The following is a 15,064-nucleotide window of genomic DNA, read 5'->3' as shown; positions in this document are numbered from 1 at the left end:
GCCAGCGCCTCCATCTTGGGTGTTTATTGTGGGGCTGATGTAATTGTTCTGCGTGACTTCTGCTATCTGGCTCCGCCGGCTGCTTTAGGAGGGGCTGTTGTTCAGTTTGCTGCGCTCACTATGGGAGGAGTATAAAACTGGAGCGGGAACCTCGTGAAAGGCAGGCAGATCATGCTGATAATGCCACGGGCTGTTTGTGACAAATGTGCTGAGGAAACTGAACCCATCAGTTATTAATTATGAATTGGAGGAGACAAAGGAAGTTGTTGTTTTTTGTCATTCCATATGTTGTTAATGGTGAGAGACGCTTCACAAACAAACAGCTTACCATTGAAAACTAAAGAACCCTGTCCAAAAGATATTGTACTTTACACTACCATTTTCAAGCCTCTCACTGACACTTAGAAATAAACAGCCTGGTTTTGCAACTGTACCTTTAAGACTTCTATTTGTCAATGTCTTTGTTTTGATTGGCTGACCTCTGTTTGTAGTTCATGCGGTTGTTCATCTGGGCACTGCACTATACTGTAGGTACATCATCTTGGGTTGGATAGGTGTTCCAATTCATACATTATTACGAAGACCTACAAATAAAAATTCTGTGAAGATCATGTACTCTCCTTCATTCATGTTGACTTTTTCTATTGTTCTACAGAAGACATATAGAAAATATTAGTTTTTATTATTATTTTTTTTTTTAGAAAATACAGGTTACTATTTTAACCTTTTTATACTGATAAATATATAATAATTAAAACAATATTACAAAGAATAAATATATCTCAAAAAGCATGACTTGCATAGATACATTCACTGTATTTGTTTTCATATCATTCATTTTGCACATTGAGGATGATGTGGATATATATATATATATTTTTTTTAATAATAATTATTATTATTTTAAATATAGAAAATAAACATGGGTTTTTATCTGTTTAACAAATAAGCTAATTCACATTAATCAATTAGTTGCAGCCATGCTTTGGTGGGAGGTCAAACTTGGCTTATTAATAAAGGTCTAGTTGAAATATTCTGCATGCAGCTCACTTCATTGTGTTTCCTCCTTCCTCACAAATATAGATGTGCTTTCATCCAGCGTTTAATGATTAAGTCATCACGTTGAATATCTATAAAAGGCACACAAGGTCTGATTTGTTCCCTTCAACCTGAGAGCATACACAAGAGGAAACTGATAGTTTGGGCCATATTTCATGGAGGTAAAGCTCTAAAGCTCTTGATTCTACTGTGTACTTGCTCATATGAATATTAAACATACTTCCTCTATAGTGTAAGTGTATCACTTGTAGTAATAAGACCATAACCAGTGTACCAGTGGCTCCTCATTGCCATTGTTAGGTCAATAACTTTAGTTACTACCAAAATTAGTTTAAAGGTTTCTATACTTTTTCACTGCCTTAACAGATAATTTTCTGATTGGCTAAAACCCAATCTAACCCTTGCTGTCACAAAAGACAGATGTGATTACTCCGCACATTCATTTCAGTGATATCCATCAAGTGGCAGGGACATTTCATAGCAGGTGTTGAAAAAAAAAAAAAACCTTTTCTGTTGATTTTGAGATGAATATGTGTTTGCTCCATCATGTTTAATGAGTGAACTCCGGCGAGGTGCACTCGATTTTGGCTAATGAGAGCAGGCGATTAGTCCTCCTCTCCCGCTGGTGGAGTGAGACTCACACTGGGAGTAGCTGAAGTCTGTCTCTCCTGCTCTCTTTCCACTCTCTCTGCGCCGCTCTGCAGTTTTGCATGCATAATGGATGAAATGATACACAATCTGCTCAGCCTCCTCTATCATTTAAAGGCCATGAATAATGGACAGCAGCCCACCTGCCTGTTTGCACTGGAAAGAAGTGAGAAACGAAGCCATGAGTCTTCTGAAGCGCTCGCAGCGTATTGCTTCCTGCAGTGTGGATATATGTTCTTATTAGCAAAGCACTTCAGTCCACTGCGCATGTGTGTATTTACAAGCCATCTTTTTTTCCTTCATTTATTTAGATTTTCTAAACATGAACCGATTGGATTTATAGTTGAAGATACCAACTATATTGGTATTGATGATATTAGTTATATATACTATACAGATATCACCATTAATATGAATTCTGTGTCTCTTATTAATGAAAAGATTCATGCCGCAAGCGAAACAGAACAAGGTTTTTTCCAAGTAAAGTATGCCGAGGTTATGCAAGACTGCATCCATCATACAATGCAATTTATACGTGGAGAGAATTAGGAAATAAAAATAAAATAAAAGAATATATGGAGTACAAAAACAGCAAAAATATAATAACAATAAATAACAATATGCAAAATTTTGGAATAATTAAGCTTTTGTGTGTGCATATATATATATATATATATATATGCTGCTTTCATCTTAGAGACTTGAAAAAATTTCAAGTTTACAGTTTCAACAAAAATGTCTTTCCACTGTTAAACTGGACATTCAACTGTATATTGATACCAAAAATAAATGCTTCTTGCACAGCAAACCAGCATATTAGAATGGTTTCTGTAGGATCATGTGATGAAAAAATTTCCTAGTACTGAATAATGATATAAATAGTAGTCAAATGAAGCAGTCAAATGAATACGTATTTACCGGACATCATTTTCTGTATAAATGAGTGCATGTGTGTATGTGTAGGTGTTGGGCTTTGAGTGGGTGTAAGAGAGTGTGAAGACTGCACACGGCTCTGTGTGGCCTGTTTTCATTCACCCTTCTCCCCCTCCAGGCGTTGGCTGTTGTCATACATCAATGTGCTTCATGCAGCCAGACGGTGCCGTCTTCATAGGCCACACTTTAAAGCTCTGGCTTACTTTTGCATTTGGCTGCATGATATATTAACAATAAAATATTGTGGAATGGCGTAAGGTGACTGAATTGATGGTGCCGGCTTTAATTTAAATATATGTATTTTGATGGCTTTAAGCATAGTTTTAACATGCATTAGAGTTTCTGACACAGTGTTCAAGTGTGTAAGAACGGCTTGGTTCATTTACTGTGAATCGAACCATTGAAATTGAACACACAGAGCTGAGCATCTCTTTGTGTATGGGCCTTCTTTTGTTGTGTAGCGGTGTGTGTGTGTGTGTGTGTGTGTGTGTGTGTGTGTGTGTGTGTGTGTGTGTTTAAAGGATGGTCTGTCTTTCTCCTCGGGCTCTGCTGCATTGTGCATTAGGTGGGCTGGTGATTTCTGGGAAAGGGTGGCTGGATTCATAGCTGACTGCACAAGCTTTGATCAGGACCAGATGTAGAGCAGGATCTCCTGGAGAGGAAGGCTTACTCATTAAGACAGACTGTGATTAGACTCCTATTGAACATGCAGACACGCTTTCAACCCACCCACAGCACGTGGGATGCCATCAAAGCTTCCCATGTGGAAAAAGAAACATCATTGGCATTTCATCATGTGTTTTTAAACTGTTCCAAAGTCTGAAAATACCGGAAACAAGTAAATGAATGCAAATGTTCATAGTTGAAACAATGTTGTCTATGGACAGTTTTATATTTCTGGATGACTGTTGTCATGGTTGATGACAGTTTATTGAAGGTAAAATCCCATGCCTTTTTGCATGAAGTTTTTGTTACGAAGACACAGCTGCCATTTTCTAAGGTATGTGGTTAATGGTTAGTTCATCCGAAAATAGAAGTCTTGTCATCATATACTCTCACATATTTTTTTATAGGGTTGCAAAAAGGTGTTTCCAGTAAATTTTCAGGATTTTTGGTAATATTCCAGTGATATTTGGAAATTTACCAGAAATTGTCCATCCCTTTGCCAGCCTATGTTTTCCAAACTTTTTTCTCTCTAAGAATATATTTTAAAGAATCTTAGTAACGAAATAGTATTGTTAACTACTGACTTCCATTGTGTGGATAATAAAAACACTATCTGGATTAATCGTGTCTGCGCGGTGTGCATGGAAAACATTTGCTGGTCATGTCTTGAACAAGGGCCGGTCACACGCAACGTGTTTTTAAAACAATTGCATTCGTAAAAAAAGAAGTTGCATTCAATCCTTAGCTGGCTGTGCTGATTTAAATCTAGTGTCTCGTGTAGCAAGTTCAGTGACGCAGGTATTGAAGATTCTCTCTGGCCAATCTAGGTGTCACATTTTGGTAATGGTACAGCTCACTTGGATCCTCAGACGAGGTGGTACTGAAAAAAAATGAGGGTATGGTGGGTATGGTGCCCAAAGCATGAATCCTTATAAAGGAAAACGACTAACGATTCATAACACTGCGTATACACCAGATGCGAGCGGCACGGTATATATAATCAGTTATGCTGTCTACACTGGATGCCGTGCGGCATTACGCCACAAATCCCTTACTGTAAACTGCTGCCGTGTTCTATTTATGACGTGCTTACACACATTTCAGATGATTTTCAACGGTGGCTTTGTCGCGTCGAATGTAGACAGTCTTTAGTTGATGCGGCGTGGCGCTACACGACTATTGTCGCATCAGAGTTATGTTAGACACGGTGTAAGGAGAGATGACCGAGGACATTGGCGAATTATTTGCAGATCCTCAGTACCACTAACAAACATATAACCATGTAAAATGTGTGATGAGTACTGCCGCTCCATACTATAATCAGTGGTTCTCAATTCCAATCATCGCGCCCAACGGCTCTGCATATTTTGCATGTCTCTTTGTTAACACACCTTATTCTGATAATCAGCTCATTAGAAGTGAGCTCCGTGCATGAACTGTGTTCCCATTGACATGGTCCCTACACACGTTCATTGGTCTGATACCGAGCAGTTAAAAAATTATTAATTTTATTTAATTTTTTTATTAAATTAATTGGAAAAATGTCAACTCAAATACATTTAAAATGTGTTGGGTCATTTTAATGCACTATATAATAGGGCTGGATGATTATGGCCTAAAATCAAAACCTCGATTAATTGAACATTTTGCCTCTATTATGATTATTGAATGATTATTTTGTTTTGGTTTTTTTTTTTTTTTTTTTGCCCTCATAGTTCACTGACAAGGTTTGTACTGTAAATATGATTGACTATCAGCAGTTATTTTCTCTATGTTCGTAACATTTCTTACTAGGGTTGGGTATCATTTGAATTTTATCGTTTCTGATACTTATCGATTCCTAGTTTCAATTACAATAAGATAAAAAATCCAATATAAAAAAATTAAGTCAAACATTTTTACAAAGCATTCTGTTGCAGCTGAACAACATGAGCAAAAATAAGCAGCCTACAAAACACTGCAAGAGGAATTTTGCCTGTGATAAAAAAAAATACCTTAGCAAAAACAACTAGATTTATATACATTTCAAATATTAAAGTGTTAAAGACAAGTAATAAGATAGGTCAGTAATAAGAAAGGAACAAACAAATCAATTAGCAATTTCATAAATACAACTAAACTAAATTTCAGGTACAGAAACTGTAATTAAAACTTTAAAAACACTGCATAGTTTTCTTTTTATAAATAAAATGAAGATTAATCAAGTAAAGTTATTAAATATTCAGTCAAGATCAGTGAATGATTTTTTGTTCTTTGATTAACATTAATGACAGGCAGCGCGTTTATTAGGCTGTTGTCTCTTTAAGCAAAAATACTGCACGTGTGTTTTCTTTCTCATCTGTTTATGTTCACGTAAGACAAAAACGGCTGCGTTTATGATGATATACTGATGTAACGTTAGTTTTCTGTATCGTAGTTTTCGACTCAACAACCTTTTCTACAGTTAAAAAACAGTCCGAGAACGGGCACAAACCGGGAACCTGCAGCGCGACCGCCGACCGCTACTCTCTGTGCATGCGCTTGTGCTTCATGTGCGCTGCACACAAATATGCTATAATACGTTTTGAGATTCTAAGCTACTTTAGTGATGAATCACAGGACAGCGCTAACAACTAGTTTCTGTGTTCCTCTGTGCGTGCGATCTTCATAGATACTGTTTATATGAGTGTTCGTGCCACAATGCAGCTGCGCGAACATGGTAGCTCGATATAAGAATACACATCTGTTCATCTAATCGCTTGAATGTCCAAACCATAAAACAAATACAACTGACAACTTTAGTGAAGACGCAAGGCTCACCGCTCACACCGCTTTGCTTTTATGCCACTGACTGGAGAGTCATGTGGCTACACACGCGCTAGTATGCTTTTAAGGGGGAAGTGTTAACAGGATTAAAAAACCGAAATAACCGAAATGGGAAAATTACGTCGGTTAGAGGTTATGAATTTCGGTTTTGATTATTTTTCGATTAATCGTCCAGCCCTACTATATAATAACACTACTATTTTGTTTATAGCTAGCTAACTAAATAATAACATATAGCATATATATTTGAAGGTAGCTCTATCGCCCCCTTTGAGTACCAGAGTCAAGAGCATTACTCATGTACAGAAGGTGTGTTCACAATGTTTTGGCCGTGTATTTGTGTCTGTTTTCACATACTTGGAAAGAGAACAATTTTGGATTGAATGTCTGCCTCATTTTCATTGATATTATTAAAAATGTTTAATCTTTTTTGTCCTCCGTGCTGCTTATTAGATCTGCAAATATGTTGGAGTATAAGGACTGAAATTGCCCTGCTGTCAGCTCACAGTTTGATCTCAGAGGGTGTTTATAATGTGCCACAGTGTTATTAAATGCACCCTGATTTGGCTGTGAGATACGGCCGTGGCCATTCATTTGCAAAGGCGCTGCGGCCTCTTAGGAATCAGGGGCCTTCAGAAGATGCTACCATGTTTTAAAATTCATTGCTACAAGGGGCCAGATAGCATCTTGGTTTGTGTGTGTGTTCTGATATGAATTCAAAGAGGTTGCCCCTAAACATTTGCCCCCTTACTCATGAATAATTTGATCAGTCTTGTCCCCCCTGAAAATTGAGCTTGATTGCTATGAATGACTCAAGAGTGTTTGTCTCTCCTTCACCCATATTCACTTTCTCTTTCTCTCTCTTTTTCTAGGGATTTCCTTCCCCGAGGCTCCGGCATCGTCACCCGCAGGCCTCTCATTCTGCAGCTAGTTAACAACAAAGCTGGTGAGTGTTGATGAGTGCAGCACAACCAAACAAAGCCTTCTCAGGTGTTTTTTGTATGTATGCGGAAGCTTGAAACCACATGCTTTCATGTGTATTCATGCACATTGCCCATAGTGTCTATGCTGGAGCTAAAGAGGAGTGACTTTTTTTTTTTTTGATGAAGTGCTACACAATAGAGCAGTGGTTTTCAAACTTTTTCAAGAGCGACCCTTTTTTTTTTTTTTTTTTTTTTACGCGACCCATAGGCATATTCTTAAGCTAAGTTTAAGAATAACAATAACAACCGCTTTTGATGATGCACGTGCACTGGATGATCATTGACGCGATTGCAATGCAAAGTTGATTCTGCACTAATTTGATCTAGCTATGGGATGCTCATTAACCTGATAACCATTAACCATCATAAGAATTTTACATTTACATTTACATTTAATCATTTAGCAGACGCTTTTATCCAAAGCGACTTACAAATGAGAACAACAGAAGCAGTCAGGTCAACAAGAGAACAACAACAGTATACAAGTGCCATGACAAGTCTCAGTTAGTCTAGTATAGAACGCATTAGGTTTTTTTTTTTTTTTTTTTTTTTTTTTTTAATTAAAAAGACAAGAAAAGGAAAAGTGCTAGTGTTAGTTGGTTAAGTGCAGGCGAAAAAGATGAGTCTTTAGATGTTTCTTGAAAATGAGTAAAGACTCAGCTGTACGAATTGAGATTGGGAGGTCATTCCACCAGCTGGGGACAGTCCAGGAAAAGGTCCTTGAGAGTGATTTTGAACTTCTTTGGGATGGTACCACAAGGCGTCGATCACTTGCAGAGCGCAAACTTCTGGAGGGCACATAAGATTTAACCAATGAGTTTAGGTAAGTTGGTGCCGTGCCAGTGGTCGTCTTGTAGGCTAGCATCAGTACCTTGAATTTGATGCGAGCAGCTACTGGTAGCCAGTGTAACCTGATGAGGAGCGGAGTAACGTGAGCTTTCTTTGGCTCATTGAAGACAACCCTCGCTGCTGCATTCTGAATCAATTGCAGAGGCTTGACAGTACATGCAGGAAGGCCCGCCAGGAGAGCATTACAATAGTCCAGTCTGGAGAGAACAAGAGCTTGGACAAGAAGTTGGGTTGCTTGCTCTGACAGGAAGGGTCTAATCTTCCTAATGTTGTATAAGGCAAACCTGCAGGACCGGGTAGTTGTAGCAATGTGGTCTGTGAAGCTTAACTGATGATCCATCACAACTCCTAGGTTTCTAGCTGTCCTCGAAGGAGTAATGGTTGATGAGCCCAGCTGTATAGAGAAGTTGTGATGAAGCAATGGGTTAGCTGGAATCACCAGGAGTTCTGTCTTTGTAAGGTTAAGCTGAAGGTGATGGTCATTCATCCAGCTAGAGATGTCACTCAGACAGGCTGAAATGCGAGCAGCTACCGTCGGGTCATCTGGTTGGAATGAGAGGTAGAGTTGGGTGTCATCAGCGTAGCAGTGATAAGAAAAGCCATGCTTCTGAATGACAGATCCTAATGATGTCATGTAGATGGAGAAGAGAAGTGGTCCAAGTACTGAGCCTTGAGGAACCCCAGTAGCAAGGTGGTGTGACTTTGAAACATCACCCCTCCAAGACACACTGAAGGATCTGTCAGAGAGGTAGGACTTAACCCACAGGAGTGCTGTTCCAGAGATGCCCATCTTTCTGAGGGTGGACAGGAGAATCTGGTGATTAACAGTGTCAAAAGCAGCAGAAAGGTCCAGTAAGATGAGTACCGAGGATTTTGAAGCTGCTCTTGCTAGTCGCAGGGCTTCAGTAACCGAGAGCAGAGCAGTCTCAGTTGAGTGGCCACTTTTGAAGCCAGATTGGTTGCTGTCCAGGAGGTTGTTCTGTACAAGGAATATAGAAAACTGGTTGAACACAGCTCGCTCAAGTGTCTTTGCAATAAATGGAAGAAGGGATACCGGTCTGTAGTTTTCAAGAAGCGCTGGATTTAGTGATGGTTTCTTGAGCAGTGGGCTTACCCGAGCCTGCTTGAATGCTGAGGGAAATGTTCCAGAGTGAAGAGAGGAGTTGATAACGTGAGTAAGCAAAGGTATGACTGAAGAAGAGATCGCTTGAAGGAGGTGAGTGGGGATCGGATCAAGTGGACAAGTAGTAGGATGATTGGACAGGAGAAGTTCGGAGACGTCCATCTCTGAGAGTGGGGAGAAGGAGGAGAAAGAGTGTGCATCGGTCATTGTGAAGTTGTCCTCAGTCTGCGGTGTGGAGAATTGGCCGCTGATGGATCTCGTCTTATTTGTGAAGAAAACTGCAAAGTCGTCCGCTGTAAGAGTCGATGGAGGAGGTGGTGGCGGTGGATCAAGAAGAGAAGAGAAAGTCTTGAAGAGTGTCCGAGCGTCACAACAGCTGTTAATTTTGTTGTGGTAGTAGGATGTTTTAGCCGTGAAGACATTTGCAGAGAAGGAAGAGAGGAGAGACTGATACACACTGAGGTCTGTAGAGTTTCTTGATTTCTGCCATTTCCTCTCTGCAGCCCTGAGTTTAGAGCGATGTTCACGGAGAACCTCAGACAGCCAGGGGGCAGATGGGGCAGTGCGTGCTGGTCTAGACAACAGTGGGCAGAAGTTGTCCAAGCAAGATGTTAAAGTGGAGCAAAGAGTGTCCGTAGCGCTGTTCGTGTCCAGAGCAGAGAACTGAGAGAGTGCAGGAAGTGAGGATGAAACCACAGAAGATAGGCGAGATGGAGAGAGTGAGCGTAGGTTCCGTCGAAAGGTGACCTGCGTTGGAGTGTGAGGCACTTCAGGAGTAAGTGCTAGGTTAGCAGTAATGAGGAAGTGGTCTGAGGTGTGCAGTGGAGCAACTGAAGAGTTGTCCACAGAGCAACAGCGCGTGTAGATGAGGTCCAGTTGGTTGCCTGATTTGTGAGTCACTGTAGTAGACACTAGCTTGAGATCAAATGAGGCGAGCAGAGTTTTGAAGTCAGCAGCCTGGGGTTTATCTAGGTGGATGTTGAAGTCACCAAGCAGTACCAGAGGAGTACCATCTTCAGGAAAGTTTGATAGCAGCACATCCAACTCCTCCAAGAAGTTTCCCAATTGACCTGGGGGACGATAAATGACCACAAAAAATTTTAACCAATTAAAAGCCTACTATAGTTGCATGCTTAAAAAATACACAAAACATATTCCACAACAAATCCTTTAAATGTGATATTCAGAACAGAACAAGTAACAAACAACTGTCACCCAACCAAAATCACACACACTCTCACAAACTTTTTAAAAGCAAAAAATAAGGAAACAGAAGGAAAACAATTATCCTATTGATCTGAAATAAGTGTGTGTGTGTGTGTGTGTGTGTGTGTGTGTGTGTGTGTGTTTGTGTGTGTGACAGAAGACAAGGCTCATGTTCACTGAACTCTTAAATGTGTATGTGTGTGTGTGTGTGTGTGTGTTGCTGCCGATGGACCGAACGAGTGAGTGTGTGTGTGTGTATTTTTGTGTATGTTTGTGTAAGTTTGTGTGTGTGTGTGCGCGCGCTTTGCTGCCGATGGAGCGAACAAGTGTGTGTTGCTGCCGATGGAGCGAACGAGTAGGCCTAATATATATTAATGAGAAGGGTGGGCCTGTTTATTCTGCATAATTTGGTCCCAAGCCGGTTCGCAGGATGAGAGGGCAACACGCATGTCCGGAGAAGCATTCAGTTTGTTTCGTTGTTTCGTCTTCATTTTGGTTAAAACTGAGAATCCAGTTTCACACATATAGGTAGTGGTGAAGGGTAGTAGCAATGAAATGCTTGCTTTGCTCAGCATGGGATACTCGGTGAAGAGGCCAATCCAGAACGAAGACAATTTTTCTGTTTTGTGACGAGTTTTCAAAGTGTTGTCACTGGTTAGTTGGATCATTTCTGATTCTTCAGAAGGAGTTAAATTCAGTTCAGCAATTGAATCTGGAGTTTCAAAGTCAAAGGGATTTTTCACCCACCGCTTGTCTTTTAATTCATCAAACTTCGCCTGGGGAAAGTAGCGAGAAAATTTCCCCATCAGTGCATCCAGATGTGACTGAATTAGACGTGTCAGGCCAGCGACCAATTCGTTGGGCACATCGTTTTCTTCAATGCGTTTCATCATTGTCGGGAACATATAGTAGTTCGCGGTTTTGAGTCGCAGCTGCCAGAGTTCGAGTGATTTCTGGAAAGCCTGAATTTGTTCGCAATGTCTGAAAATGTTGTCTTCCCGTCCTTGTAGTTTTAGATTCAGTTCGTTTAGAACAGAAAATATGTCAGCCAGATAAGAAAGGGTTAAAAGCCATTTCTCATCACTGAATTGGCTTGCGAGAGGTGACAGTTTATCAGTAAGAAAAGCACGTATTTCATCCCTTAATTCGTACACTCGGCTGAGCACCCTACCCTTCGACAGCCATCTCACGTCTGTATGAAAGAGTAAATGTTTGTGCTCGGCTCCCATTTCAACACACAGGGCCTCGAAAAGTCGGCTATTAAGAGCACTGCCTTTAATGTAGTTCACAACTTTGACAGTGTCTCTCACCACTATTTCAAGCTCAGGTGGGATTCCTTTTGATGCCAACGCTTCACGAGGAATAAAACAATGGTACCAAACAATGTTTTGTCCTGCTGCATCCTTAATCCTTCTGACAACTCCACTATTTTTGCCAGTGAGGTTGGCCGCCCCGTCGCTGGTGATGCCTTTGCAATTGGCCCAATCCAGACCGCTTTTTGTTATGAATGCATTTAATTGTTCAAAAATATGTGCTCCTGACGTGCTAGAAGGCAGAGTTAGGCAGCACAGAAGATCTTCAAGAAATTCACCTTGCCAAATGTACCGAACATAAACAAGTAACGTAGCGCTTGATGCAACGTCAGTGCTCTCATCCAGCTGAATAGCAAAATCCCTCACTGACTTCAGTCTCGCTATGAGCTGTTCTTCTAAATTCTGGGCAATATCCACAATTCGACGTGACACCGTATTGTCACTAAGAGGAATTAATTTTAGCTTTTCAGATGCCTTTTCATCCAGAACTGTATTAACTATGTCTAGTGCAGCAGGCAATATTAATCGCTCTGCAATTGTGTGTGGCGCTTTTTCTTTGGCAACACGATATGAAACTTTGTAAGATGCCAAGTGCAATTTGTCGTTGTATGTCACACTTCTGCTGAGTAACTGAGCTGATGACTTAATTTCTTGAGACTTCCTCTGAAAAAAAGATAATGGTTTGTCCGCAAGCTCTGCATGGCGTGTACTTAAATGTCTTTCCAACTTCGCTGGTTTCAAACTTTCATTTGCCAACTTTTCACCGCATATTACGCACATTGGTATTGCAGCACGGACTGCGTCTGAACAGTTGACAAACCCAAACCTCAAAAAATCTTCTTTATATATGGCCTTACTCCGGATTTCTGCTTTTTCTTTGCTGGGCAAGTACTGCTACTCTGTTCAAATGCATCGCCTTCGTTATCTTCCCTGCTGTTCTCCGCTGTTTGCGGCAGGGTTTGACGACTGGCTGCGTTTTCTGCTGCTTCATTTAAAGGTGTCTCTGTCTCTGACCCTCTTTTTCTTGTGAAAAAATCATAAATGCTTTTTGACTTTGGCTTGCTCATGTTCAGCATAAAATAAATTAAATAAGGCCAACTAATGTCACGCTACCTAAGATGTTGCATCATCTCAGTGAGAAAAAGAAAATGGCTGTATCAACAACACTGCGCTCAAGATTTTTTTTTAGTAATTTTTATTTTTATTTTATTTTATTTATTTATTTTGCATGTATTTGAATGATTTTTCAGTGTACTTCTATTCAAAGTTATTATTAATATTAGCTATTATGATTAGAAAACGAAACTAATTTTTTTTGTAAAAAAAAAAAAGAAAAATCACTGGCGACCCATTTTTTAATTCTCACGACCCACCCGAGGGTCGCGACCCAGGGTTTGAAAACCACTGCAATAGAGTTTAAACAATAAAGAATTTATTCATTCAAATTTGATCAAATTCTGTGCAATTCCTCTTACTAGTGTTACAAAAATGACACTTCAGCTATTATAATGTCATCTTATTCTGTTTCCCCTCTGAAAATTTCCCTTCTAACATGTACATCTCTCAGCCACTTTAAAGCAATTATCATTTCTATTGTTTACAGCATGAGGCGCTGTACTGTAGCGAGAACAGGGAAGTGCAGATGGAGAATTAATTCAGACAGAAAGACATTACCGAACATATTATCTTCCAAATGAGCGCAATTGACCATAAAGATGAACATAACAAAGCTGAACTGATGTTGTCTGCTTGTGTCTGCACATTATCTGTGGATCATTCACGTCATTGGGAATTGAAAAACAGTTTTTATTCCATTTTGAATTAATACTAGAACAAAATGAAGTTTGGTTCTGTTAATGCAGAGGAGGGAAAATAGGAAAAGGGAAAAAACACATTAGTTGAAGCATGCTTTCATTTATAATCTTAGATTTTTGTTTTAATTTTACATTGATATGAAAGTGTAAGTGAATTAAAATATAAAACAATGACCGTTTAATATATATATATATATATATATATATATATATATATATATATATATAAACGTGTGTGTGTGTGTGTAGTTACATAATGCATTTGACCCATGGCCCTAAGTTTTTGTCAGTTTTTGAATTTTGCATTAAAAATGTATATTGAACAGTGTTATTTTAGTCTCACTAAAATGCTATTATATTTTTTTATTAATATTTTGAATATTTTTAATATGCATTTTCTATTTCCCATTTTTTTATGTCAATATACAACCCGAATTCCGGAAAAGTTGGGATGTTTTTTAAATTTTAATAAAATGAAAACTAAAGGAATTTCAAATCACATGAGCCAATATTTTATTCACAATAGAACATAGATAACGTAGCAAATGTTTAAACTGAGAAAGTTTACAATTTTATCCACTTAATTAGCTCATTTAAAATTTAATGCCTGCTACAGGTCTCAAAAAAGTTGGCACGGGGGCAACAAATGGCTAAAAAAGCAAGCAGTTTTGAAAAGATTCAGCTGGGAGAACATCTAGTGATTAATTAAGTTAATTGATATCAGGTCTGTAACATGATTAGCTATAAAAGCTTTGTCTTAGAGAAGCAGAGTCTCTCAGAAGTAAAGATGGGCAGACGCTCTCCAATCTGTGAAAGACTGCGTAAAAAAATTGTGGAAAACTTTAAAAACAATGTTCCTCAACGTCAAATTGCAACGGCTTTGCAAATCTCATCATCTACAGTGCATAACATCATCAAAAGATTCAGAGAAACTGGAGAAATCTCTGTGCGTAAGGGACAAGGCAGGAGACCTTTATTGGATGCCCGTGGTCTTCGGGCTCTCAGACGACACTGCATCACTCATCGGCATGATTGTGTCAATGACATTACTAAATGGGCCCAGGAATACTTTCAGAAACCACTGTCGGTAAACACAATCCGCCGTGCCATCAGCAGATGCCAACTAAAGCTCTATCATGCAAAAAGGAAGCCATATGTGAACATGGTCCAGAAGCGCCGTCGTGTCCTGTGGGCCAAGGCTCATTTAAAATGGACTATTTCAAAGTGGAATAGTGTTTTATGGTCAGACGAGTACAAATTTGACATTCTTGTTGTAAATCACGGACGCCGTGTCCTCCGGGCTAAAGAGGAGGGAGACCTTCCAGCATGTTATCAGCGTTCAGTTCAAAAGCCAGCATCTCTGATGGTATGGGGGTGCATAAGTGCATACGGTATGGGCAGCTTGCATGTTTTGGAAGGCTCTGTGAATGCTGAAATGTATATAAAGGTTTTAGAGCAACATATGCTTCCCTCCAAACAACGTCTATTTCAGGGAAGGCCTTGTTTATTTCAGCAGGACAATGCAAAACCACATACTGCAGCTATAACAACAGCATGGCTTCGTCGTAGAAGAGTCCGGGTGCTAACCTGGCCTGCCTGCAGTCCAGATCTTTCACCTATAGAGAACATTTGGCGCATCATTAAACGAAAAATATGTCAAAGACG

General features: G+C 39.6%; 1 protein-coding gene across 6 annotated transcripts in view; it reads left to right on the top strand.

Moving 5' to 3' along the window:
* LOC132151677 (dynamin-2) overlaps positions 1-15,064 on the top strand; it is a 47,650-nt gene that overhangs the window by 6,433 nt on the left and 26,153 nt on the right. For all 6 annotated transcript variants that reach the window (XM_059560006.1, XM_059559986.1, XM_059560013.1 and 3 more), the window contains exon 2: positions 6,984-7,057. In XM_059560006.1, the coding sequence (XP_059415989.1) occupies positions 6,984-7,057 (74 nt within the window). The remainder of the gene's footprint in view (positions 1-6,983; positions 7,058-15,064) is intronic.

Source organism: Carassius carassius, chromosome 1 (assembly GCF_963082965.1).
Source record: "Carassius carassius chromosome 1, fCarCar2.1, whole genome shotgun sequence".
Lineage (NCBI taxonomy): Eukaryota > Metazoa > Chordata > Actinopteri > Cypriniformes > Cyprinidae > Carassius > Carassius carassius.
The sequence above is the reverse complement of the archived record's forward strand: the minus strand, read 5'-3'. Positions and strand labels throughout refer to the sequence as shown.